At 36.8% G+C, this 27,654-nt stretch overlaps 3 protein-coding genes across 3 annotated transcripts in view; all 3 read right to left on the bottom strand.

The window, feature by feature from the left end:
- LOC107659681 (fatty acid desaturase 6-like) overlaps positions 1–4,556 on the bottom strand; it is a 19,774-nt gene extending 15,218 nt beyond the window's left edge. The window contains exons 1-3 of the mRNA XM_016448691.1: positions 4,399–4,556; positions 4,238–4,368; positions 1,070–1,236 (exon numbers count right to left, since the gene is read on the bottom strand). Coding sequence (XP_016304177.1) covers positions 1,070–1,236; positions 4,238–4,368; positions 4,399–4,430 — 330 coding nt within the window. The 5' untranslated portion in view covers positions 4,431–4,556. The remainder of the gene's footprint in view (positions 1–1,069; positions 1,237–4,237; positions 4,369–4,398) is intronic.
- A 3,693-nt stretch (positions 4,557–8,249) lies between these two features.
- On the bottom strand, positions 8,250–16,268 carry LOC107659680 (Usher syndrome type-1G protein homolog). Its single transcript, XM_016448689.1, has 5 exons — positions 16,034–16,268; positions 14,810–14,918; positions 10,978–11,428; positions 9,566–10,135; positions 8,250–9,025 (listed from the first exon to the last, which is right to left on the bottom strand). The coding sequence occupies exons 1-5, from the start codon at positions 16,095–16,097 to the stop codon at positions 8,741–8,743; spliced, it is 1,479 nt and encodes a 492-aa protein (XP_016304175.1). The 5' UTR covers positions 16,098–16,268; the 3' UTR covers positions 8,250–8,740.
- On the bottom strand, positions 15,524–26,944 carry LOC107659679 (protein HID1-like). Its single transcript, XM_016448688.1, has 19 exons — positions 26,809–26,944; positions 26,014–26,163; positions 25,202–25,372; positions 24,544–24,657; positions 23,531–23,637; positions 22,700–22,813; positions 22,375–22,627; positions 21,069–21,125; positions 20,757–20,897; positions 20,488–20,578; positions 20,089–20,240; positions 19,615–19,693; positions 19,374–19,538; positions 18,882–19,124; positions 17,816–17,964; positions 17,648–17,725; positions 17,414–17,505; positions 16,704–16,862; positions 15,524–15,999 (listed from the first exon to the last, which is right to left on the bottom strand). Exons 1-19 carry the CDS (start codon positions 26,872–26,874, stop codon positions 15,936–15,938), a joined length of 2,445 nt encoding a protein of 814 aa, XP_016304174.1. The 5' UTR covers positions 26,875–26,944; the 3' UTR covers positions 15,524–15,935.
- Positions 26,945–27,654: the final 710 nt, after the last annotated feature.

The raw sequence follows: 27,654 nt of genomic DNA, 5'->3' as shown, positions 1-27,654 counted from the left end.
GCATATTATCTTTATACATATTTTTATAATCTTGTTTGACAAAAGTTACTTCATCAATTTTTTCCTTTTTTGAATTGCAGTTACTTTATTATTAAATATTATTAAGTGGCATTTTAATTTATTGAATAATTTAAGCTGCAATTTAATAATTTAATTTAATTAAAATAATAAATAAAATATTTTAAATACTTAATACTTAAATAAAATATTTTGAATACTTTAATTTGCTATTTTAATGAAATAATTAGTAAACATTAAAACATTTCAATGATGTAAATATTTAATATTGTAAATAATTTAATTAAAAAAGTAAATAATTTAATAATTTAATTTAAATTTTAAACTAAATATAGGTCAGATGTTCTTGGTTCCATTGAAGCTCAAGATGGTTTTTGGAACAATATGTAGCTCCAGTGCTCCTGTCATTAAAGCAAAAGAGAAACTCAACAAATACTAAGAACATTTGATTCTGAAATCTGATTTCATTCATACTGTTGTGCTAACATAAATTGCAATGAAAATTGCATATAAAACTATAAAATCGAATAATTTTTGGGGCCCACTGTATGAGTACAGACTGTTGCCATGGAATATGATCAACATTATAACTCTTTTACATTCTTGAGAGGATGGAAACTGTAAATTAATCTAAATCCTCTTAATCTATAAAGTTAATTCATGAAGAATTAATCAGCTAAATTCTTTCCATACTTTTGTATTTTCGTGTTGCAGAGAATTAGCTGCATGTGAAACACACTTCACTTATACACTGATGACCCAAAACACATGGAATTAAGGTGAAAATGGAAAACCATGGTACTCTTGGTGCTTTTTCATATAATATATAATTTTTCTACTTTGCAATGATAGATTTCCCTATATGTTTAATAATTTCACATCGGTACACTGTTGTTTCAGCCCAACTTTGGGTCAAATATGGACTAACCCAGCTGTTGGGTTAAATTTTTTAATTAAATTTTTAACCCAAAAGTTGGGTTAGTCCATATTTGACCCAAAATTGGGTTAAAACAACCCAGCATTTTTTTTTCTTGAGTGCAGCAAATCTCACTTCGATGAAGAAGACGGCCCAGAAGTCGGCCCAGACCGGAGACTCGCTGAGCGCGCCGTGACTGGCCAGGTGTGTCCCTTTAACGGTGATGACAGCGTGAACCACGCCCATTATCAGAACACCTGACAGGAAATACAGCGGCTGAGACGAACCCAACAACAGGAACCCTGCAGACACAAGAACAACATCACTGTAGCGGCGCGGAGCTCGACTCACGACAAACATATGAGCACAAACAGGTAGATGACATTTATGCTCCGTAATCAAAGCTTTGACACAAAATGCTTGCATTATGTAACTTTTAACAGGTTTAGAAATGAGTTATTGAGAAAACACTAAAGTAGAAACAATTTTCACTCTGAAGTTTCTAGTAAATTTCTCAATGAGTTACAAATAAATAGCAAGTAACAGAATTTTGAAGTAGAAAGACTGAAGTTTTTTCTTGTAAAACATGCTCTAATAATCTTTTAGATTAAGGGTGCCTTTACATAACGATTGTAATAAAAACGGAAAAGTTCTGTGTAGACAACAACGTTGTCAAAACAAACACAACTAAAAGCGCTGTATTAAGCATGCCAGGCCAGTAGATGGCGATGCCACTTAGTAAAGAAACATTATGCGAACACGTAATATGCATTCCTATCTACCTTTTTCCTAAGCCCCATGATGCTTTGCACAAATTATGGGAGTAACTTCCCTTTATACTGTAAACAGTCAGCAAAATTTTGCTCTATATGAGCGCAATAATAAGCATTTTCAAAAACTGAGTACAATGAGGTGACATTATTTTACTCACCCTTTAACCGTCGATCATTAAAAGGAAATTCAAAAGTGTAAAAGCATTAACAAATTACTTTCAACATACCATAAATAACTCCTGAAGAGCCTCCTTCTATCTGCAGCAATATTACGTACATGTTAAATATAATTATAGTAATATATGTCTATATTTGGTAACAATTACATTTTACAGCATCCGTGTAAAGACAAACCTGGAAAGAGACGTGAGGATTTGGGGAGAAAAATAATAGATTCTTAGTGTATTCCAGGGAATTATTCATGGTTTATATCGTAAATTAAATCGGGAGAGCAGACCACAAATGCACAGTATATGTTGTCTTTTTTTCATGTACTTACAGTGGAATACAAAGGAAACATGAAAATAATCAGGAGGAAAATAATGCAGCGGGCTGAAAAGAGCTATTAACGTTATTCTCCTGACTTCTGAAAATAAAAAATGAATGAAAATTTACAGCCCATTCAGTCAAAATAAGGATTATTTGTAGCGCAATCATGATTTGAAGTGATTTGTTGCAGTCTTTTTGAGCAGAACTTCCCCAAACCGGAAGTGCCTCGCCTAATTTAAAATGCAGTCGGCTTATTAGGAATAATAATATAGGAATAAGGCGGATACACTGAACATGTAATACGCACACGTATGACGTCATCGTTTCTGGCAATGAATAAACGTAAATAATTTTGAATTCATGTTTCATTTGGTATCTTTTTTAATTAAATTATGTGTTATGATGGGTATGTTTGAAGAAATATCTGCTTTGAATTATTTAATCAGGCAATGGTTATATTTATTTTAATGTTTCTGGGTATTATTTATTATTATGTATTATTGAAAAAAAAAGTATAATGTAGATCATGCTTCTTTTTTTTTTTTTTTTTACATTTTGGTGTCATATTTCATAGTTGTTTTGCCAAAATCCAAAGACTGCCACTAAATTTCACAAATATGATGCTGTTAATTAAATTATGCCATGTCCTGTTGTTTTGGCTCGTATATAATAGAGTATTAAAAGATCTTTTTTCTCATAATTTAGCAGTTTCGACCCCCATCGCTGTTGGTTTCTCCCTGAAAGACGAGTCAGTGGCTCGGCTGCTGCAGGAAACTGGATCTGCCCAATGAGAGCGAAGCACCCAGATCGAACCGGTCACCATGACAACCACCACCACAGGAGCGCCTCGGTGATTTGGATACTAAAGGGATAGTTTACCCAAAAGTGAAAATCCTGTCATCGTTTACTCACTCGTTCCAAACCTGTACGAGTTTCTTTCTTCTGCTGAACGGTGAAGGAAGACATTTTGAAGAATGTTGGCAAGCAAACAGTTTCTGCCCCCCTTTTTCCTTATTATGAAACTCAACGGGGACCAGCAACTGTTTGGTCTTCATTCTTTTGTGTTCAGCAGAAGAAAGAAATTCTTACAGGTTTGGAACAAGTGAGTAAATGAAGACCGAGTTTTCCTTTTTACATGAACTATCCCTTTAACTGTCGCCAATGTCTGAAAGCTTAAAAGATTCTGTATAAAGAAGCCAAGTTGTTTGAATTAAAAGTCAAAGAACGTTTGGTACGAAACTGAAGTTTTGGTTTCTGTGTCAGTGTTAAAGGGAAGTTTAACCCAATAACCGGCGGGCACACAGTCACACCTCTTCATGACTAAACCAGTCAACAATTTGTTTTTAATGCACATGATCCAATATACTCCCTATTAATGACAGTACACACCCTCATACAACTCATACAGGCCGTTGTAAACACAATGACCTGTTGAAATGAAAACAATCACAGCATAAAAACACACTTTGAATGTTCCCTAGACTCTGAGCAACTTAAATCAAAATGCATACTTAAAATACTGTACTTCACATTTCTTTGTAATTACTTGTACATTTCTACAAATTACGAGTGAAAACTGTTTCAAAGTAAAGGTTTTTTTTTTCAGATGTGAATAGCTGAATCTCAAACAAAAAAGGAAATTATATTTTGCATAAAAAAAACAAAGCCTATTTGCCTTGCCATACATGCATGCATGATATATGCATTATTATGACATTTTCATTCAGTAAAATTCTCACTATTCTAATAGATTTTACTTTTGAATGTTTTTGTAATTCCCCTAATTATTCTCATTAAATCAGTTAAGATATATAATTACTATGTCTAGGCCTACAGGCTACTATTTTTAAATAATACATAATTGCTCCCACATCACAACAATGGAAATTTGACCTTTTTTTTTTTTTGCATTACAGTAATGAGAATTTAAAGTGGAAATGTAGCTATTTTGATTTCTTTAGTTTGTTTGGAGATTCTCCCAAAGAGCCTGTGTGTCTTTTGTGTCTATAATGAAAAGTAGTGAAAGTGTGTGTGTGTGTACCTGCCGGTAAACTGATGAAGGCTGCGGTGAGGATGCTGCAGTCTATTCCTCTCCTCTCCCACCAGCTGCTCTCTCTCACACTCTTCTGCACCAGGCGCGTCAGCTCCATCATCAGCGTCTCCCGCTCCGCGTCCCGGTGTTCTTCGCCATCCCGGGACGCGGTGTCTCTCCTCTTCTCTGGATTGCTCTGCATGCTAGCGCTGAAGCTCAGAGACGCATGGCTCGCGCACACACTCTCCGTCCCGTCCGCGAAACAAGGCAGTGAGGGACTTTAGTGCTGACTGCGCTAGAAACGGATCTCTCTCTCTCACAGTATCTGTCTCGTTCCCACGGCGATGCCTGTGGCAGGAGTGTCCTCAATGCTGCAAGAGTCCTGCGTCATCTCCTATCACAAGAACAGCGCACACACACGCGTTTTATTGGGATTCTCCATAGCCGATTTTTTTTTACTGTACAAACCATATATTCTATCGCCCTACACCTAAACCTACCCATCACAGGAAACTTTCTGCATTTTTAGATTTTCAAAAAACTAAATTTTGTATGATTTATAAGCTTGTTTCCTCATGGGGACCAGAAAATGTCACCACAAGGACAAAGAATTCGGATATTGCCATCTTTTTAGGGACATTTTGTCCACATTTCCATATAGGGTTTACCAGGACCACACACACACAGCTACAGAATGAATGTCAAAACCACTAAAATGTAAAACCGTTTTACATTAAAAACCAATTTTTGTGAATGACTTTCACAAAAATTAATTTTTGCATTCAACTGAACAATTTTACACAAAAAAATACATAAATTTAACATTTCTGTATAAGACAAAAAAATAAAATAACATAATAATTGTACAATTTACACAGGAATTCTGAAATTTCTATGTAGACAAATAAAAAAAAAACCCTGTCAAATCACAAAATCAACAATTTATGCAAGAATAGTCTTACAGATGATTTATACAGAAATTTGTTTAGTTTGGATTAATGAAAACTCTATTTGACAGTTTCTTTTACTTGCACAGAAATTCAGCATAAAAATCATAGTTGCAAAAGTCATAAAACTATTTTACAAAAATCTAAAAACAGTCCTATTATTTATATAAATTATGCAAGGGTTTAACATACATTTTGCACATGAATTCTGCAATTTTTATGTGAAACAAACCAACAAAAAAATGATCAAAACACAAAATCATGCAACAATTTATGTAGAAGTTATTTACACAAAAATCTGTAAGTTCTCATCTTTCTTGTTCCTACAATGATGCCTTTGGTACACATGCAGGTCCCATGTGGCGTCTTGTATCACAAGAACAACACAGTAAACTCTCTCTCTCTCTCACACACACACACACACACCACACACACACACACACACACACTTCAGTTATAGAATATATTTACTCTCTCTCTCTCTAATCTACTGACTCGCCCATGTATTCATTCTGTCTCTTTTAATCTACTTGGCAGAAGACAAAAGAAAAGGTGCAGCAAAAAAAAAAAAAAAAAAAAAAAGAAAAAAAAAGGTGCAAAACCTAGGGCAGAAAGGACATTAGCGATTCTATGCAGTACACAGAATGTAGACTATTTAAAATAAAAAGAAACATAAAATACAGGTCAGTAAAAATGACTAGTTTATTAAATCAACATTTTTAAAACAACTATCCACAATTTGTCACTGAAAACATTGGCATTCCCTGAAAATGAGTCTTGAGCCATATTTTACCCCCAAATCAAAAGTAAACATTTTAAAAAATCTAATAGTTTTTTTTTCTTTTGATTTTAGGGTGAAATATGACCTGACATAGTCAGGGACGTGTAAAATGTAAAGACAATATTTAGAGTTTCATGCAAGACCACAAAAGAGGAGAGGAACGAGCACAGAATGGAAAACAAAACACTGTGCTTCATGAAACATAATACAAAACAAAGGTAACATAAGCAGAACAAATTTCTTATGAATAATTAAGAGTGGATTTATGAATGATTTACACAGAAATGTTTGTATTTAAAATATTTTTCTACAATTTACATAAGAAAAAATGTAGCTTCTACATTGAAAATGTCATACATTTCTGTTTGACAATGACTTGCGCAAGAATGGTTTTACAAAACATTTACATAGAAATTTGTGAACGAATGAGGACCAATCTGAGCTAAGAGCCAGTAAAAGACACAGAAGCAAATAAACTTGTATCCAGACAGGTACTGAACACATATACTGTCATGTACACTGTACATGTAAGAAAGGCTAGCCGTGTGTAGCTGAATTGTGTGGAGATGGAGTGTGAAGGATAGACAGATAAAGTAACAAGAGTTATATCAGCTTTCAGCATGTCAGCCTCTAAAACCTGCCGCACACACCCATAAATGAGCAGACAGCAGAGGAACACGGCTCCAGAACAAACATCTCACCCACTGAGTGAGAAGCTTTGACTGCAGTCGATCAATAACATACACAGAACTGTACATCAATAAAACTGTACAAACATCAGGTGGCCAGTGAAGGTATTTCACACACCCAAACTCCAACCACCTCTCAGCTGGAGTCAGTTAGTACAGCATACAATCATTATAATCATCAGAATTCCAAAGATGAAAACTCTAAATCACATACATAACTTTTTATATAACTGAAAAGTCTTTTGGCCGGACATTGATGCTGTCCAAAGCTTCATATGTACAACTAAACACAAAAAATGAGACAATGCTTGCACATACAGTAACATACAGACCTGAATGTATGATCTTACAGACTTTTTGATCTAAATGATTCTACTTAAAATGCTTGAAATTACAGTCATATAAATTGTGGATTTATTTACCATGTTAATTCTCCACCATGGTACATAAAATTAATAAAAAAGTAAATTAGAGTAATCTGGGACACTAAAGCGCTGATATATAGATTTTTGCTCCACTAGTGAATATATGTCAATATCAAACTGCGTCATCATGTAATAACAAAGGCTTTGTTTCTTGGTCTGAATTGTTAGAGTTGAAAATCATTGCAAAGTTCAAAATGCTAATTATTACTGCAAATGACTGTATTTTAGTCCTAAAATACTGCATCAATATGCAAGGCAATAATTCACAGAGTGTATCGGGAACCACAATATCTTTGAAGAACCTCAATATGGTAAATAGCAGGTCAGATTAAAAATTTGTGTACATTTTACCTCCAAACTGCATGTGCATTCATAACAGCAACCTTCAGCATATAGACTTCATTTTCAAGTAGAACTTCTTTGTGAGCAGAGTTTTGCTGGCTAGAGAGTAAGGTGTACAACAGAAGAGCTGTAGTTTTCCTCCCAACCACAAGGTGGCAGGCATATCACTCACTCATGCACAGACACACACAATGGCTCTGCTCCAGATGCAGGTATAGGAAGCATTTAAAAAATGTGAATTGCACTGTAAATCCTGTTTTTCTTCCACAATGTCATGCATTTCAAAGCGATCCAGGATATTTAATTAGGAAAACAAGTAGGATGGGACTTGATTTTGTCAATCTGTATTAAGTATTGATCAGACAGGGTTAAAAGTGAGTTGCATTCCAGAGTGGAATCAAAATTAATGAGCATTTAATGAAGCTATTTGGCTATGATTAACATTATTCAATCACCTGCAGCAGAAAAGCAAAGTCATTCCACAGGAAAAGCAAATGACTGTATGGTAGATTAGGGAACACATTTTCACTATTAACTAAGTGTTTTCCCTCAATAAATTCCTAATTTGCTGCTTATTATTCATAGTAAGGTAGTTGTTGTTGTAGTAGTTATGTTTAGGTATTGGGTAGGGTTAAGGGATTTAGAATATGGCCATGCATCAGTATGTGCTTTATAAGTACTAATAAATAGCCAATATGCTAAGAATATACATGCTAATAAGCAACTATTTATTAGTGAATAGTGTCAAAACTAGTGAATAGTGTTCCCTAATCTAAAGTGTTACCATATTTTGCTTAAAAAACACAAAGCCAAATATATTTTTCTCTCTGGAATAACAAAAACAAAACTTTCCTATAAAATGTAGCTGAAATTTTGGTAATGTGAATGTACCTTAAGACTGGGGATGAACATTTAGTAAACCAGGTCAACTGAGGCTTTGTAGACGTGGCTAAGTGGCTTTAAACAGTAGGCGGCATAATGATCTTGTAGCAAATACATTGTTTTGGCAAAATCCTCACAGAGAAAGCAATCTTAAAATGCAACAAGGTCAAAGTAAACATATACATCCAAGATGGTAGTCAAGATGAGAGAAATTCTGGAAGTCTTGTCTAATACATGGGAGAAATGCATGGGAGACTTGTTCATGTCAAATCTCCCATGCACTTTGCATGAGAAGCGCTGTTTTTGTGGCATGTTGAGTTGCTGCCTATGTAGACACTTACGAGGATACAGTTCAACTAGGATGCTACTTTAAAAACAACTGCTTATGCAGGCAACAAGAAAGTACACTAGATATTGGAACAGAGTCAATAACAGACATACACACTCTACAGCACAGTGTCCTGCATGCCATCAGCTTCGTCCAGAACATTGTTGCGTCTGCTGCATGCATCAAGTAGTTTTTTACGAGGTCCGAGTGGAATGTGGATGCTAATGAGGTCCTGCTCAGAGCACAACAGCAATGCATCCAGGTCCATCTGCTCTCGATGGAAGATGGAGAGGAAGTCACTCAGTCCCTGAGATGCCAGGAACACTTCTAAAGGAGCCGAAGATGGCTGAAGCTCGTCATCCTCCTCCTCCAAGCCCAGGTCTCCTTCCTCCCATGGCAAATCCTACAGGATGCCACCACATAAGAACAATCATCATAATTATCATAAAGCCCCTCTTCCAGATGTAGATGCAGTGCCTTCTCATTAACTGATTAGATCAACAGATTGATACTGACTGATTCAGATTACCTCTCAGAAGATTTTAACATGGTAATGGATATGACAATGTTAATGTATTTGGTCTTGGCGGAAAAGATATGCTACGCTGTTTGTATATCCTTTATGTGTTGCAAGTTCAACACTGGCAATAGTAAGAATCTAGTTCAGGGGTAACCAACCCTTCTCCTGGAGGGCCATCCTGGAGAGTGTATCCCCAACTCGAATCAAAAACACCTGAACGGGCTTATCAAGGTCTTCTGGATTACTTGAAAACAAGAGTCAGGCATGTTGGTGCAGGGTTAGAACTGAAGACCTTAAGAAGGTAGCCCTCCAGGAGCATCAACTTAGAACTAATCAGATGAAGCTAGTACTTAATAAGTGTTGCTGTAGGGATTAATAGGAACAAGTGGAATTTGTATGGTATCTGGTGATTCTTGTTTGTACCTGTAAATTCTTCTCTTGGAGACTCAATGAGCTGCCAATGCTGACTTCATCAAGACTGGGTGATCGTAGTGGCAGTCTCCCCCGTAAGTGGACATTCGGGACCCGTCCCACTGGTTCACTCCCCGCCACACTGCCCTCATTCTGTCCCATTCGGAACAGCCCATCAGTCACAAAATTCCGACGGAATACCATAGTACCAAGTCCTGGGCGGTTGAACAAGGAGTCTCTACCCGAGTCTGTACTTATTTCCGAGTATGCAGCGTCATACAAACCTGGATCACTTAGTGCCCTTGAAACAGTGTCTACCTCATCATCATCATCGTCTGGCCTGATGTCTCGTTTACCAGAAAACATGTTGCGGATGTTGAGCCGAGGACTGGACTGCTGGCGTCGGTCGACGTATGTTCCCTGCTTCAAGAACATGACGTCATTGCCCAGCTGAAGACCAGAGAGCGAGCGAACGCTCTGTCGCCCGTCTTCGGAAATCTTGAATGTTCCGTCGCCTTGCTTTTTCTTCTCAAGACGCCGCTGAATCTTGGTCCGGCCTCTTGTTGTGGACTGAAGCGTTGCCTGTAAAGAGAAGTTTATAATGGTCATATATTCTTTGTAATACTTCACACTGTATATAAACTTTGCTTCACACACATTTAGGCACCCTATTTGAAGACTGACTACTCTTATTGAACTAGCATGCACTGAAGGTCCACAGAAGCATTATGCTACTCTAATAAGGAAGCAAGTCTTCATTTAGCAAATGCTTAATCTAAAGCAATATCCCAGGCTTTGCACAAGAGAACAATGTTGATAAATCATGTGGGGACTGAATCAGCAACTGCTACAATCTACTTCCAAGTGTTTAACAGAGTTCAAGTATATGGACACCCTCTTCTAAATTACAGGTTTGCATATTTTAGCTACACCTTTTACTAATGAGCATAAGGTCAAGTCATGCAATCACCTTAAGCAATAATGTTTACTAAGATAGGACGCTTTTCCATTGCACCATGATGATGCCCATGTGCAAAAAGGTCAATAAAGAAAACCACCTGCCTTGAACCCCAATGGACACCTTTGGGATAAATTGAAAATGCAGACTGTGAGCCAGGCTACAGTCTTATTGGTAACATGCTGCACTCTTATACAGGGTTGTCCAGTACTGGAGGGCCAATGTCCTCCAACCTGCCCAAACACACTTGCCTAGAACTTTCTAGTGATCCTGAAGAACTTGATTAGCTGGTTTCAAGTGTGTTTGATTAAGACTGGAGGCCCTCCAGGAATAGGCTTTGAAACAAAGCTTTATAACTTGCTTGTCTTTATTGACCTAATGATTAAGTCCAAGAAGCAAAGGTTTTATGATGAGTTTAACCGGTTCTATGCCTTTTTAGTACTCATGTGTTGTTCAGGCACAGTACCTGTGAGTATGTCATGTTGGAGTCGAGGGTGTTGAACTGAGGGATCCTTCGACTCAGGGTGCTGCTGAAACTGCTGTAACTCATCGTATCCGACGTGTCCATTGCAGCACTCTCTCTCAGGAAACGCTTCTCCATGCGTTCGTGATGCCTGCGCTGAAGTTTTTCACAGTTCTTAATGCGTTTCTCTGCATTACGGAAGGCACGGTCCTTCAATTTGCTCACCAGTTTGGGGTTGATGGTGATCTGCTTGGCGGCGATAGTGTCCAGATATCGCACACAGTCCATGTGGCTCCTAGAGGCCGCCATGTCCAGTGGCGTGTGGTAGTCATTGTCCAAGCACCACACATTGGTGCCAAATGACACCAGAAAGGACAGACAGTTGAGATGGCCATTAGCTGCTGCCAGGTGAAGAGGAGTGTTTCCCCAAATATCACATTTATCTGGATCTCCTCTGTGGACCAACAAAACAACAGCAGATCAGTTACATCTAATTCTATAGTTTACATAGTTACATAGTCAAAATTAGTGGTTGATGGATATGGATTTGTCAGTGACTGATACCAGTAATGATATTTAGAGAGCAGTGATGGACAATGTAAAATACAAATGAGAAATGAGATGTTTAAAAAATATTTATGCAAAATGGTTATCTGCCGATGCTGATGCTCTCAAAATGGCCAAAGATTGTCTGATTAATTGGCCAAGCCAATACACTAATCAATTCCTAGTGAAAATATAGGGTGTGTGAATACATGTGTATGTGCACATGTGCGTGTCGGTGCATGAGTGCATGCGTTCATGTTCTGTTGTGTGGCAAGGTGTTGATCTGAAAACGTAACATGATGCTTTGGAGCTCCACTTACCCACTGTAACACACATGTACACACACCCACACACACTATGCACACTGACTCACCTCTCCAAGTCATTAAAAACTGTGCACCATGTAATGCATTCATCATCTGCATTGAAAGAGACCTGCAGTATTCATTACTAACCATACTTTATATACAATTCATTCTGTTTGTGCTTCATTCATTAGGCACAATGTTGATAATTTAGTACAAAACCCTGTTTATTGTATGTTAGTATCACATGGAGAGCATGTTAACCAGTAATCATGGTGTCAAGATCAGGTATGCTTGCAATGGCCCATCAACAAACTGAAGTGCAACAGACCTTAGTTAAGACAAATGCATTTAAAACATGCTGTATATATACTCTGCATATTTAATAAGCTGTCTGCCCTCACTAAGGTCCATAAGCCAGTATAACCACTTGGCGTTTTCTCTTTTAATCTCATATTTGCAAAAGATCTGAAAAGAGTTGCTGAGGTATAGCCTAAATGGCAAACACCCATTAGCAAAGACCAGCAGAAATGATGTGAGGTTTTATGGGACCATGCAGGATAACAAGATTAAAATACTACAGAAAGCAAAACGTGAAATCCTGAGGTGTATAATGGTGCTGACATTCAAGTTAGCGAAATGCCAACAGCCAAGGAAACAGGCAGGCGGAAGAGGAATAGCTCTAATTCATTATGTTGACCTTTAACTGTGAACATTAACATCTTTCTCTCTGTCTGGCCATGTGTAAAATTCTTCTCCATAAAAGTGCATGCAGCCCTGAACTGTCTTTAAAGACTCTGAGCACTAAAACTTACTGCTCGTTAGAAATGTAGCACAGGGTTTAGCATTTGTATTCTAGACATATTGGGGCCATTACGCTTAAATATGTGATGCAAAGTCTGTGTTGTCAATCCCATTATTGATTGTTCCTAGTAGTGGAAAAGGCAAATAATTTTGCTCTCAGCTACTAAAAAAAAGTGTATTACTCAGCTCTTTTTTCAAAATGAAAAAAAAAAAAAAAAAAAAAAAAAAAACTTGCTAAGAATAATTTTCATTTTTGGATGGCATTACATACCTCTCCTCTACAACCACCTGACTCCATTAATTAATCTAATGCCCATTTTTCATAATCCATAATTCATAATCAACTCCTGATGGATAAAATCAAGCACCTGCAATACATTTTTCATGCTGAATGTTTTGTTTTACTCAGAAATAGGATGGAAAAAAGTAAAATGTGGTAAGTTAAACATGATTTCCCAAAGTAAAAATCAGTTCCATAGAATGATGTGAAAATATATGGAAAGGCAAAAACATTCTGTCAATTGCATGGGATCAATCATGACATCCAAATAAATGCTCAGACTGTAAAAATCAAAGTGATCCTCTGTCCTAAACACACTGAGTTATTATGACTCAAACCGCAGTCGTCTCTCTTTGTGAACGTGTTTTCAGTAACAGATGGTTCAGTCAGAGATCTGGAGGGTCTGATGCAGAACACTAATTAGAGAACAGCGAGGGTGTTCACAGAGCAGAACATTTAGCTTCTGTTATTAACCTGGTCATGAGAGAAGAGCCAGGTTATTTAGATCTAATTACCTAATGACTTGATAAACAATACAACACTACTGCTCTCTCCTAAAGCCAATTCTAAAAAAAAGAATAGAAAGCTGTGCCATTATTCACTTTCCATCATGTTTCAAACCCACAAGATGATATTTTCAATGGAACACAAAAGGATATGTTTTTGAAGAATCTTGATGCAGCTTGTTCCATATGTAAAATCAAAACAACAGCATATGATTTTGGAACAACATGAGTGTGTGAAAAAAAGACAATTTTCATATTTAGTTACATATTCCAGCTAGATTGAGCGGAATACTTCAGATATCCGTGACATAAGAGATTATTACAGAATGCTTTTATTTGCAACTCTTCTGCATGCAGAGTTCATAATTTGTAATTGAATATAGACCTAGTACTTTTAAGCAGTAATAACAGTAGTGACACTCAAAAGAAATTTGCATTGTTCTCCCGTGTGACCTTTATTTTAATTAGCCCAGGACAGTAAATATGCAAATAAAACAGTCCAGATATCCATCAGTAAGAGCGGCTGGGTGGAGGGCTAAATTATCTCAGTGCAGATGTGATCTGATACAGGAGAACACAGAACTGCCATCCTGTTAATGAAACTGCATATGCCAAAACATAACCAGACCTGAGAGCGTTGTATATTATATTAATTATTTAAAAAATGTATAAACTCTTAGAATGACATGCTTCAAGTAGAACCAAATAGAAAAGGGGTTTTACAGACTGATGCAATAAAGAAGTACATATCAGTGTGCAATATATCACAAATCTTCTCTGAAAAATACTGCAGTGCTCAGGGTCTCAGAGACCCGAGGCATTAAAAATGAATGAATGAAAGACATTTTCTCATGCAAAGATTTTCAGCAAAATAAATACTGTACATTTACACAATGTGTTTTTGGTGGAGTCAGTCTGACCCAACACAAGCTTTACAGATGATACTATACTAGATATTTTTAGAATCTCAATAACAACTGTCTTCTGGAATTTGACTTAGTCAGCAAATGTGTGACCCTGGAGCACAAAACCAGTCATAAGTAGCACGGGTGTATTTGTAGCAATAGCCAAAAATACATTGTATGGGTCAAAATTATTTTTTTGCACTCTCAGATTCCAGATTTTCAAATTGTTGTATCTCGGCCAAATATTGTCCTATCATAACAAACCATACATCAATGGACAGCTTATTCGGGTTTCAGATGATGTATAAATTCAATTTTAAAAAATGGACCCTTATGACTGGTTTTGTGGTCCAGGGTCCCATATTACCAAAAAATCTCTATTATTATTTACATACGCCATTTGGGGTCTGGAAATTTTAAACTAAAATAGTTTAGAAAATAAATGCATGAATAATTATTTAAAATATATATTGCTCATGTATCACTCACCCTCGTGCCACCAGCAGTCTGAGCGCATCCAGGTTGCCGTGGTGCGCGGCCCAGAGCGTCGGCGTCATCCCATCCTCATCCGGCGCGTTCAGATCTTTACGCGTCGCGTCTTTCAGCAGGTGCAGGTGTATATATATTATATATATATATATATATATATATAAATATGATCTATTTTATATTTTCATCCAGCCCTTAAACTTCTATTATTCTCCTTTGATGAGTCATGCATTCTCCTCCCTGTAGCCGAGAAACTTAATACACAACAAACATTAAACTAATCCAGTCTAAACAGAGCCAAACCCTGCTGTGACCTCAGCACAACCTCATCCTAGCAGATCTGATCAAATATCATCATGGGAAGCCTGGACTTGTCATTCTCACATCTAAGACTATTAAAGGTCTATTGAAAGTGCATGTTATTTTAACTTCATTAACTTTAATCAAAACGTTATGATTGTTATAATTTGAGGATGACATGTCAAATCACTTATTTCTCCATGTCAAGCGCAAGCATAACGAGAATCACTTTTTATCATTCAATGTATGATACATTAAACGAAGTCTCATCCTGCATTTTCCTAATTAAATATCCTGTTTTATTCAGAGACAAAATATTGCCTATTCAGAATATGCAGGATTTCATGTTGATTTTAACAGGTTTCTGACATATATAGTCATTGTTTTGGATACCAAAAAGTAGACCAAATGGCATTCAAGAGTTTTTAATAGTATTTCTATACATGCAGCATTTCCAGCTTTTATAGGATTAAGTTTTTGCATCCGTTTATATACAGAGTTCATTCACACCCCTCCACACAGAACACTATTTCAGTAAAAATAACTTACAAAAAAAAAAACAACAGTATAAACACACACTCAGCTCACTGCTCACAAGGTCAGAGACCTGAGGGTCATGTGTCCATCCTCATGGATTTGGATTAACTCAGAAGAAAATGAAACATAATGTATCAGAAATAACAAGTATTTCACTGGGCAGTTTAAATTGAAAAAAATTACTGAATTTACTTTTTAGAGAAAAAGTGTAAATTTGAATTAAATCTTTGTGAACGTGTCGGTTTGGAGAAATCAAGTCAGTTTTGTTGAGTTGGTTCTCTCGGTGTCATTAAATTCTCTGGATCTCAAACAGCTTGACATCAGTGTCGTACCAAACAGGAGGATCCTCGTTACTAAAACAAGCATCCGGCGCGTTCAGATCTTTACGCGTCGCGTCTTTCAGCAGGTGCAGGTGACCGTCTCGAGCCGCCCGGTGGTATTTGTCGTTCATGGCGGCCGCGACTTACCCCTCTATCTGACTGACCCCTGGTGGTATCTGACGCTCATTTGGCGTGTGTTGTGTTGGCGAGATTTCACGTGCGCTCCTGGCGTCTCCACTCGAGGGACTGCAAGCATGCTCGCGCGGTTGCTATGGGAGGAGTCCTGGACTGACCACGCCCACTTCCGGTCAGCGCACACCTGACAGATGAGAACTCGGTGACACATTCAGGTAAAATCACTCTCTGTTACAAGTACATTACCAGAATGATAAATATTGATGCAGGGTATGATGTAATGATTTGACGCGAATGGCAATTACATTTAGATAAAAGCTAACAAAATGACTAAATAAACACTGTAAATAGGCTAGTTATACGTTGCAGTGTTGAAAATAGGTACTTCCAGTATTTATTTAATAATATATATAACAAGAAAAAAAAAGCATCTTTAATCAGGTTTTATGAGATTTTAGCAGATTTCAACACATAAATACATACAAAACAACATGTTGATCAAGTCCTAATAAAAGGTATAATATGTGTGACTTTCTATGCAGTGTAATTTTGAGTGTAGCTCCCACATTGTCCCGTAGAGGGAGACAGAATGCAGGACTCACCGCAAGTAGATGATGCCCCACATGTATGTGCGGAACCACAGGGCCGTGCCCTCATTGGCCTGGTACTTGCGGATGAGGATGGGATGAGGAACCGGCAGCAAACCCACCAGAGTCCCGTGCTGCAGAAACTTCAGGATCTCAGACTCGTCCGTCAAACCTCTACAAGAACAGCAAGAGCATCCTCACTCAGTCAGGTCAAACCGTAAAGTGTAATACACATGCTTTAGGGTTCAAAACCACACCAAAAATCTGGCATTTAAAATTTAAACTAAATTAAATTAAACCCTGTTAACCCAAAATCTGTTAAAATCAACATGACAGAATGTTGCATGATTTCTAATAATGCAACATTATTGTTTCTCTGAAAGAAATGGGATATTTAATGAAAAAAAAAATGAAACTAATATTAACTACTGCAACAATGGGTAATACATTTGTTACAGTATTTATTAATCTTTGTTAACATTAGTAAATAAAAACAATTATTAATTGTTATAACAGATATAATGTTCTCTGATTGACTTATTGTATTTGTAAATGGTGAAATTAGCATCAACTAAGATTAATCAATGCTTTAGAAATATTATAAGTCTTTGTTTATGTTAATTAACACAGTTAATGAAACTAATGTTAACAAACGGAACGTTTATGTAAAGTGTTACTGATAAACTCTTTCAGTGAGTGAATGATGTTGTATGTGTGTGTCTCACTTGTCTATGCAGATTTTCTCCACCTGAGGCACCAGCACCTGCAGGAGTCTCATTATAGTCTGCAGAGGGAGTTTACTCTTCCAGGAGAGGACCTGAAAGAGAGCATGCAGAGATTAGATGTGATCAGAATGAATGTTTCGGAGAGGAAAACTCATATGCATTTCTCACAAATATTGCAGTGTATATAAGGTCCTCACAAGCTTTGGTTTATAATTTAAGGGTTTTATGACTGACCCAGTCTGGAGTAGGAGCCCAGTCCGATGAAGACGACACATGTTTCGGACTTCCATCACAATCCTCTTTTTCAGACTTCTAAGGAATTAAAAAATGAAAAACATTTTATTGATATAAACAGAACAAAGTAACACAGATTAAATGTCAGGGTCATCAGTGATGCTATACCTTGTCATCTTCACCAGAGGTCGGCTCCGTGTCTCTGACTTGTGTCTCAGAGCTGTGATCTGATTGGCTGTGGGTCGAGTCCCTCTGCTGCAGTAACAGTGTCGCTCCGTCCTCAGAAACCTGTGATGTTTCTGTTAGTTTATCAATGCCTACAACATAAACCAACAATTTATATTTTTTTAATGCAATATTTTTTTTACCGTCAGCAGCAAGGCAATTTTTATGGCGAGAACAAGGTGAATATCAAAAGTCATACAATTAACAAAAATTATACATTGACAAATGGACAAAAAAAAATCTACAAGTATTCTAAAATACATTCAGGTGATACTTTCAAAAATACATCAGTTAAACATCTCTAAATAAAAACATTTACAGAATTTTAATAAGCCAACAAATTAACTGTTAAATTACCAATACAGCAACAATTTGTTTGTATCCAAAGTTGCAAATAAAAAATCAGAATATTGCATATTTCCAAATAAAACAGTTTCTAGCCCATGTGTTCAAGAGCATAAAATCATGAAGAAATCATCTTCCTGGAAAACTAATATTATTATCACTAAGTTCAAGTGACTATTTTTCTACATAATAATTGTTCCTCAAAATGTGCAGATGGAATGCAGATGGAATCTTGTGTTGGAAATGCAATCATGTGACAGTTCTGGGAAGGTAATTATAGCAAATAATTTTGATGACAGACATTTAAGAATGACTGAAACAATATTTGAGATGGTTAGTTCAGGTATCTAATCACATGATCTGTTAAAGTCACAAGTTTTTTGTTGCACCTCAAAGAATTTCTTCAGTAAATGCGTTTTCACTGTAGTTTATGCACATATATTCTTTTGGATAAAGAAATCATCCGCCTCAGTTGCAGTATGTTTTTTTAATGCACATTTTATGATTTTATGCACTGGATACATCATTTCCATCCAGCTTTTATTTGACATATCTCAAAATGTGCATAAAAATATGGATGGAAACAGCTACTGGACTCTTAATAGTCAACATACTGAGTGTATATATGATAGTGCAACCGTGTATGCTGAAGTGGTTTACGTACGTGGCATGGCCTTCAAGCTTGCGTTCAGAGTGCCCGTTTGAACCGGTGTGGTTTTATACGGTCCTTCACTACAGGCAGTGTTGTATGGGTTGCTGGTCTCCATGAAGACAGCATTATGGGTGCTGTTGCTCCTGCTTTTCTTCTGCAGGGCTTTCTGGATCGAGATGACGTCTGTAGGCAGGTTAGCCAGCTGGTGAAAGAGGTTGCGTTTGCGAATGATGCTGTACACCAGGTTAAAGTTACCTGATTTTTAGAGACAGGAGAATACAAATGCTTATAACAATTACAATAAACAACTGAGTTGCAAAGACCAAAGTTGTAGGATTGTATACCAAGGTTTGCCACAGAAGTCATGTTTTATGGTAAAATGATTTGCATTCAAATAAACAGATTTTGCTGCTTCATATTTTATTAGTCATTTAAATGAAGAACTGCCACTACGACTGTGGCGACTGTATTTACAGCAGTGATGAAGCTTCAAAAGCAACTTACCATCGAACTGGTACTGAATGATGTTGTTAAAAACTTCAAGCATAAAGAAAACCAGGTGATGGTTAACAGGTGAGCAGAACAGAAACCAGGGGCTTGAGAAAACTTCCAGCAGGTGCAGTAGTTTGTTGGCTGCTACCATAGACAGACTTTTCAGGTAAGGAGACACTGAAAAAAACAACAGCAATGATTCATCAGGAAGTGAAAATCTCTCAAAACGTATGTACTTTTTAACCTTGCTTACCATTGACTATAATAGTGAGCAGACAGTCATACAGGGGCTGCAGTCGCTGATGTCCACTGGTGATGATTTTATGGAAAACCTGTCGATCAAAAAAAAATATATATATTTGCATTTTAATGCTCATGCAAATCTTAATAGCTTATATTTCCGGGAAGGCATGAACTAAAAAGATGCAACATAAGTTGCTTTGGATAAAAGCATCTGCCAAATGCATAAATGTAAATATGCATTAAGGATGCATGTTTAACCAATTGTGGTGCACAAAGTTTTAATATGCAGCGGTGTGAGTGAGATTGGAGAGCTTTAGAAAATTGGAAGACTTAAATTAAATTTAGGGTCTGTTCTTTACAAAAAGACTTCAAAAGACATGCAATATTGCACACAAGTCATATGGACTACTTTTATTTAATTTTGTTTTTGGCTTTTAAAATCTCCATCATCTCCAATATGATATGGTATCTGTGTTCATCTCACCACTATCAGCAGGTCAGCATGAGTCCCAGCGAACACCGAAATATCCATTGGCACTCGCACACAGTATGGTTTATTCAGACGCACCCCAAAATTCCTCTCTCCACTTAACAGCAACAAGATGAACATGCCAATATGCACCAGACCGACACATGCTGCGAACAGATGCATATACACACTAACACATATGGCTATTATCACATCCATAGTTCATGACAATAAAACACCATTAAAAATGGGCAATAAACTGAATTAAGATGAGAAAAGTACAGGAAAATAGTTTGAAAATATGAATAATTTTAACAAAAAAAAAAAACTCTCAAAGTACAGTAAAATATATAGGTTAAAATATATGGGTGAATTTCTCATGTATGTGTAACACTGAATGCTTCAGATACTCACACTGATTGGCACAAGCGTCAGTGAGATAGAATAGAATTGGTACCAGAATATCCAGCACATCACTGCTCTTCAACACATAGAACAGGAACTTCTGAAATTCAGAGATGAAGAAACATCACAGTGTGCAGTTATTTTTCGACCAATTACATAAGGATTGTATAAGTAAAATAGTAATTAAAAAAAAATTTAGAATAAGTATTTTATTTAAGATTTTATCTAAAAAAAATACTCAACAATAAATAAAAAAATAAAAAAACACAAGGTGGCACCTTGTTGAGGTCACAGAGTTTCCAGAAAAGCACCAGCAGCTCCTGATGAAACTGGATTTTCTTGCAGGAATGGGGCAGGTATGTCTGCAGCAGGGGGTTATTGAGCAGCCTGCCGATTCCTCGCAAGATAAAATGAAAATCCTACATGCAAAAAATATATGCATTTAGAAAAATATAGCTAGGTATTATTATAAAGATAATATGTGAGGATACTGATCATTTACAGTGTTTAATAGTCTAATACATGTGTAAGGTAGAAGCTGAGGGCTGTTGCAGTTGATTTGGGATGGTTGTGGAGTGTTTGTGTCTCACCTCTTCTCTATGAATTCGAGACAGGTAGTTTACAAACAGGTTTTCGCCTCTCGTTGCCTGAAACATATCATGAGGAAAAATCTGATACTCAAGCTGAGTGTTTGAAATACTGAACTGTCATAATACTGAACACAGGCTCTCTTACAAAACCTAGTGCCCTGCTTAGACAACATTCTTGGGAATCAAAGACATGCATTGTTCCTGTTTCAAATGTACTGAAATTATGCTTATTTCTCACACAAGATGTTGGATGCCATTTAAGGAAATGTAAGTCACTGTTTTATTCAGCACTGAATCTAACTAAGAATATGTTTGCCACTATTTGTATCTACTATGCATTATTTGTGCTTACAGTATCATGCATGTTTCACTGCATGCTTAATTCGTTGAGAGGCATTCAGTTATCAACTTGCATTAAAAAAAATAAAAAATTAAAACACATTTTTGAAAGTCATCATAGTTGACATCACTTTGCATTGTGGGATATTGTAATCTAGACAGTGTTTTTACTAATGTATTTCACACATACAGAAAATTCACATACTATACATAACATACAAATTTCATACACACATACTAGTATCCCATCTAATAGGGAATGCTCTAAGAACTCTGCTTGGTAAGGTTCTATCAAAGTTATGAGCAAACGTTCTTAAGGTAACGTTAATAGAACGTAAGTTCAATTTCATATGTCCTTTAATAATGTTCACAAAACATCAGCACAAAAAATGGCATAACATTTTTAAAACATTTTAAGAAATGGATGTTTTTGTAACTTAATGGAAACGGAAGAAAAATGTTCAAATAACGTTTTTAAAACATTCAAAACGGTCAGTTTTTTAAAAAAGTTCAGAGAGCATTCAGAAATGTTTTCATAACTTAATGGAAACATTAACCAAACGTTCAAATAACATTTTAAAGCATTCAAAACATTCTGTTATTTTTGTTTACATTTTCAGAGAACATTCAGAAAAACATTTCATAACAATGGAAACATCAGCAAAATGTTCAAATAGCTTTAAAACATTCAAAACATTCATTCTTTTTAAATGTTCAGAAACGTTTTTGTAACTAATGAAAACGTTAGCAATACATTCAAATAATGTTTTTAAAACATTCGAAACTTGATATTATTATTAATGTTTATAATTTAATGGAAACGCAGGCAAAATGTTTGAATAATATATTTGAAACATTCAAAATGTTTAGTTTTTTAAATGTTCAGAGAACATTCAGAAATAATGTTTTCATAACTTAACACAAGAAAAACATCATGTATTTTTGTTAGTGTTGCGTGTCCTGTTACCTGGCATCCTTCAGCAGTTGTGTTCTTCTTGTAATCAGCAGAGCAGGTGTCAGTATTGGTGCTCAGGTTCGTGCTGGTGTTTGAGTTATCAACGAGCTCCTGCTCCAGTGAAACGATCAGTGTCTGCAGCGCCAGCTCTGCTAGAACCCCGCGCTGGTCAGAGAACATCAGGTGATTGTACGGGATGCCGTACCCGACAGCATCATACGCACATACCACGTTAAGAAGAGAGGTGAAGAGCGGCAGGGCATGTCTGACAGAGAGAGCGCAAACTTTAATTGCTGCATCACCAACAAATGATAACAAATGAGCGTATATGCGTCACCTGTTTTCTCTAGAGCAAAAGAACGAGACCCAGGGGTTGAGTGTGTGCGTGTCAGATGGAGACTGGTACATTTCTTCTGAGAAACATGTCAATAAAAGCTTCAACAACTCTGTCCTGAGAGAGAGAGAGAGAGAGAGAGAGAGAGAGAAGATAAATACTTAATATTTGTAATCATCAAGGAGGATGCAATAAACGGATCAAAAATGGGAGCAAAGACATTTATAAAGATTTCCATTTCAGATTAATGCAATGCTTGTGAACTTTCTATTCATCAAAGAATCCGGGGAAAAAAAAGCATCATGGTTTCCACAAAAGTATGAAGCAGCACAACTGTTTTCAGCAAATCAGCATATTAGAATGATTTCTGAAGGATCATGTGACACTGAAGACCGTGTAATGATACTGAAAATTCAGCTTTGATCACAGAAATAAATTGCATTCGAACATATATTCACATAGAACACAGCTATTTTAAATTGCAATAATATTTATTGCAATTATATATAATATTTATTGCAATTATATTATATATCAAATAAATGCAACTTTGGGGAGCATAAAAGACTTCTTTCAAAATCATTAAAATAATCTGACCCCAAACTTTTCTAAATTTCAAAAGTTCTCCAACTTTTAGAGCAGTGGATGATTGACAGGTGAGTAGGCGGTCCTTAACAGTTGTCGTGTACACATCAGGATGGATTAGATTTATAATAAAATGTAATGTGGTCACATGCAAACTACTACCAGCTGTATCTAGGTCAGAGTGTATAATAAGTACATATAAGTGATGTAAAGTGGGACAGGGCAGTATGAAGCGGGCAGATCTCTGACCTGTTAGAGTCATGGGTGTGATTGAGAGGCGGAGTCTGAGCAAATCCAACGCCAGCTTCCCAGATGAACTCACAGCTGTCTATGGACTGGATACCAGAGGGGCCATCCTGAACACACACATAACTTTTGTCTATAAATTAAACTGTATTTATTTTTTTCACATGTAGATGGACTGAAATGGCATTCCTGCAAAGGGTTTCTCAAACTAATGTTCGCAAACCCCTGGAAAATTGTGAAAAATGATGACAAGCTAAGAATTAATATATATATTATTTAAAGGGGTCATATTTGTAAATACAACTTAACCACTGATTTCTAGTCGTGTCCTCTTTTGGAAGACCAAACAAAGTAGTTTCACACGGCGGGGTCGAGTGAGTGGCGGCCGGCGGATTCGACGAAGGAGCGTCCGGTGGGCTTGCGGCAACCACATGTGACGACCCCGGGCTGGGCGTGGTTGACTCTTAACTTTTATAAAGAATATCTCTTTGGATTTGAGACTTTAGTCTTTGCAACTTTACAGATCTTCTTTATGCACCAAGAGCTTGTAACACTCCAAAGAGAAAGGAAAAATTGAAATCGTATCATATGACCCCTTTAAATATTAACTTCTCAGGAGTACTTCAAGTACATATTTAATATAAAAAAAGATTAAAAGTTTGGAAATTATGCAAGGAACAAACATACTGATAAAATCTTGGATAAAAGCAAATCTGCCAAATGCATAAAATGTAAATATCTAAAAATTTTCTGCAGATTTCTTCATGTTGTCTGTGCAGACATTTGAAACTTCTGTGCCTTTGTTTGAATGAGCAACCATTTGGTTGAATGGCCGTTTCATCAATTTCAGACAAACCCGCTTCAAGATGATGTTTTAAAACATGAACTATTGCTGGTCACTTCTATGTCATTCTGATGGACTTTTTCTGTCTTGGCCAGAATAAGTAATATGGATCTGATATTATTAGTCAAAACCTCTACCAGACTAGGAAGACTCAAGATAGAGAGAGGGTTACCGCACTGGTCCTGCTGTGGCTCTCGACAGTGAAGTCTGGACAGAAAAGCAGATCAGAAATAGCTGTGAGGAGAGACTCCGCCAACGGCCGCGTGCTCTCGTCATCGCCTTCATCCTACATCAACACACACACCAATTAAATCTGTCATTTTACAAAGAAATTATGTTTTTAATCACAAAAGCAGTAAATTCATGCATGACATTTTTTTTCCCCAAGCAGTGCAAACTTCAAGACTTCAAGCTCGTCTGACGAGTGTTTGAGGAGCTATTGGCTTTCTGAAGAGTTTCATGCACACATTCACATCATCAATACACTCATTCTGCTCCCTTCATCTCTCTAATCACAGGATATTTAATACGCCGTCGATCTTTGAGACAGACACAATCAGAGCAGTGTTTAGGCTGGTAACAGGAGACCGTAAAAATGCACCGCAGAACAAACTCTCTCACACACACGCAGCTCATGTTTTAAACAAAAGTTCAAGCTAGGCAAAGCTTTGCTGTGTATCTTCTTAAAACCTGCTTGCACAGACAGCTCCTGTTCGCTGGTGACGTTCTGGGAGAGAGTGCAAACTGCATGTTTTACCTTAGTGCATATTCAACCATTTGGAGAGCCTAACCCTAACCCACTCTGAAAGCAATTTTGAAATTTCCCTCACCAAAGACTTGCCCACTTTTGGCACGGTGGACCAGAAGAATCCACGCCAGTCGGGATCCTCGAAGATATATGGCAGAATCCGAGTCAACAGACGAATGCAGCTCAGCACGGCCTGTCTGTCTCTCTCACACACACAGCCCGAGTCGGCGTTCAACACGAGCCTTTCCACTGCCTGCAAAAAAACCAGACAAACACTTTAAACGCGTCCAATGTTTTAAAGCTTAAGAAATGACTAGTACTTTAGACAAATCAATTGATTTAGTTACATTCCTTTGAACGTATTACTCAAGACTGCTCAAAAATAGTCCAATTTTTGGGATTTTTTTTAAAGATAACATCAAAACAACATAAATATTACTCTGGAATATTTGCAAACAAAATAAATTCATTTTATGTGCATAAACTTTCACTTTTAGATGAGAACGATTTTTCATGCTGCAGTGGTTGCTGCATCAATATTCATGCATATTCATTTTTAGCAATAAAATTCAGTCCCAAAAGTATGTGTGAGATATGGGAAAGAGCCTGCATACATTTTGCAAATGTATTTGAAATGAATCTAACACATAGATAAAAAACAAAACAAAACATGAGAATGTTATACTAATAATGTGCATTTTTCAGACATTTTTATGCATATCGGCTGTGTCAAAATAGGCCTAAATGCATGTATGTTCACATTAGAGTCATATTATTGGTCTACAAAACATTTTATTTTATATATCAGTGGTACCCTCTCATTGTGGCCACCATGTTGAGATCACAATCACTTTTTTCTCGTTATTGATCTTTATTATGGGACACAGACTGCACCTTGTAACAGAGGGTTGCCAGATTGGACGGAGACTCCTCTCTTACAGCACGGATCTCAGCAGCAGGAACCAGAGCAAAAATATCCTGCGCCGTCAAGTTGATGTCAGTCCAGAACTGGTCCCAGAACACATCCTCAGAGGCCTCGACGGGCTGCAAAATCACACAAGGGTCCATTATTCAAAATTAAAAAAGCATAACCTTTCAGAATAAATGCATGGAGATGAGTGCATCTTGTCACTTAATTCACACAATTTGTAAAACTGTAAAACATGTTAATGGCCCTAAATGCCTAATTTTCTAATAAAACACAACATATAATATTTTTCCTTTTTTTTTTTTTTTACCGTTTTTTGTTACAGGAAAGGGTGTTGACACAATTATGGCGATTATGATGAATTTAAATCCTTCACAACACGACGTTTTTACTGAGAATTAAAGCAGGTCAGCTTCAACTTAAATTAGCATCAGCTGTAAAACTCAGTAAGAAACGAGAAAAGCAGACTGAACGTAATCAAAACATCATAATCATCACACAGCTGTCATAAAGTTTTTGATTCTCTCTAGTTTTTTGCATAGATCCGAATGCTTTGACATTAAATCATTATTAAAAACCTAAAATTCAATATTAAAGGAACGTTTAAATGCCCAAACGAGTGTATATTTGATCAAATATTCTAAGAAAAATACATCAGGCGACAGTATTCCATCTGCTACACTTTAACAGCGCTTTGTAACATTTTTAACCCTACACAAATGCTTATAAAAGGTACATATGTCAAATAAAACAAACATGACCTGTGTTTTGGTAGTAAGTTGTATCACCGCTTTTCTGAAGTGTAGTTTGGAGTCTGAATTACCCATCTCACTCGGATCTGTCCGCCGCGCACCTGTGGCGCAGCCGCGCAGGTGAACACGACGCAGAAAATAACCAATCCTACTGCGGCAAAGGTTTAGCTCATGAATATTAATTACGCTGCACTGACGTTGACGTTAACCTGCCTGGCGCATGCAATGCATTAATATTTGAGATTCGTTGATTCGCCGGCTGCCTTGGGGCATTTCAACCGTTAGCCAATCAGTTTGGCCGACTGAGCGATCTTCCCGTTACTTCATGAATATACATGATCAAGACTAAGCCATAGTAGGTATCGTTTGTTCGTGACCAGGATGCAAGCATGGCATTTTTCCGGGTGTGTGAAGTACATATTTGCTCAAAGATTACTCTTTAAAAGTCGAGTACCTTAAGCATACTGTGAAGGAATATTAAGCTGTTACTTTAAAGGCGCGGCCAACATTGAATACAATGAACTGTGTCCTCAGAATAACACGCGGCACTGTCCAAATAACCTACATACAGCAAAATCCACAAAGTTGTTGTAATTTAGATAGTAGCCTACAGTTATTGGTTAGAAGAACTTAAATGTATATAGACCTACTTTACTTGGAATTTAGCATTATTGGGAATGTAAAAACTTTTGAATGTTGATTGAACCAATTGTGAGTTTGTGTTAGTTTGGCTTCATATGCAAGTCATTGCTTTTTTATGTACAGATATGTATATAAGAATGTTTAGATGTACAGATATTCATTCCTTGTAGTTTCTCAGTATTTATGAGCTCACAAAAGCTGCTGGCATAATAA

The sequence above is a fragment of the Sinocyclocheilus anshuiensis genome, unplaced genomic scaffold (genome assembly GCF_001515605.1).
Source record: "Sinocyclocheilus anshuiensis isolate Anshui unplaced genomic scaffold, SAMN03320099.WGS_v1.1 scaffold75, whole genome shotgun sequence".
Classification (NCBI taxonomy): domain Eukaryota; kingdom Metazoa; phylum Chordata; class Actinopteri; order Cypriniformes; family Cyprinidae; genus Sinocyclocheilus; species Sinocyclocheilus anshuiensis.
This window is presented reverse-complemented; position numbering and strand designations above follow the sequence as displayed.

Bases quoted from the DNA above. Each gene is read 5' to 3' on its own strand.
- LOC107659680 (XM_016448689.1), bottom strand. From the start codon at position 16,097: ATGAACGACAAATACCACCGGGCGGCTCGAGACGGTCACCTGCACCTG. The intron at 10,136-10,977 runs GTACTGTGCCTG...TTCTCTTTACAG, and splicing joins CCAACATGACATACTCACAG to GCAACGCTTCAGTCCACAAC. The intron at 9,026-9,565 runs GTACAAACAAGA...GGCATCCTGTAG, and splicing joins TCCAAGAGAAGAATTTACAG to GATTTGCCATGGGAGGAAGG.
- LOC107659679 (XM_016448688.1), bottom strand. From the start codon at position 26,874: ATGGGTAATTCAGACTCCAAACTACACTTCAGAAAAGCGGTGATACAA. The intron at 23,638-24,543 runs GTAACCCTCTCT...GTGTGTGTTCAG, and splicing joins GCCACAGCAGGACCAGTGCG to GATGGCCCCTCTGGTATCCA. The intron at 19,539-19,614 runs GTAAGCAAGGTT...TGTTTTTTTCAG, and splicing joins GCTCACTATTATAGTCAATG to TGTCTCCTTACCTGAAAAGT.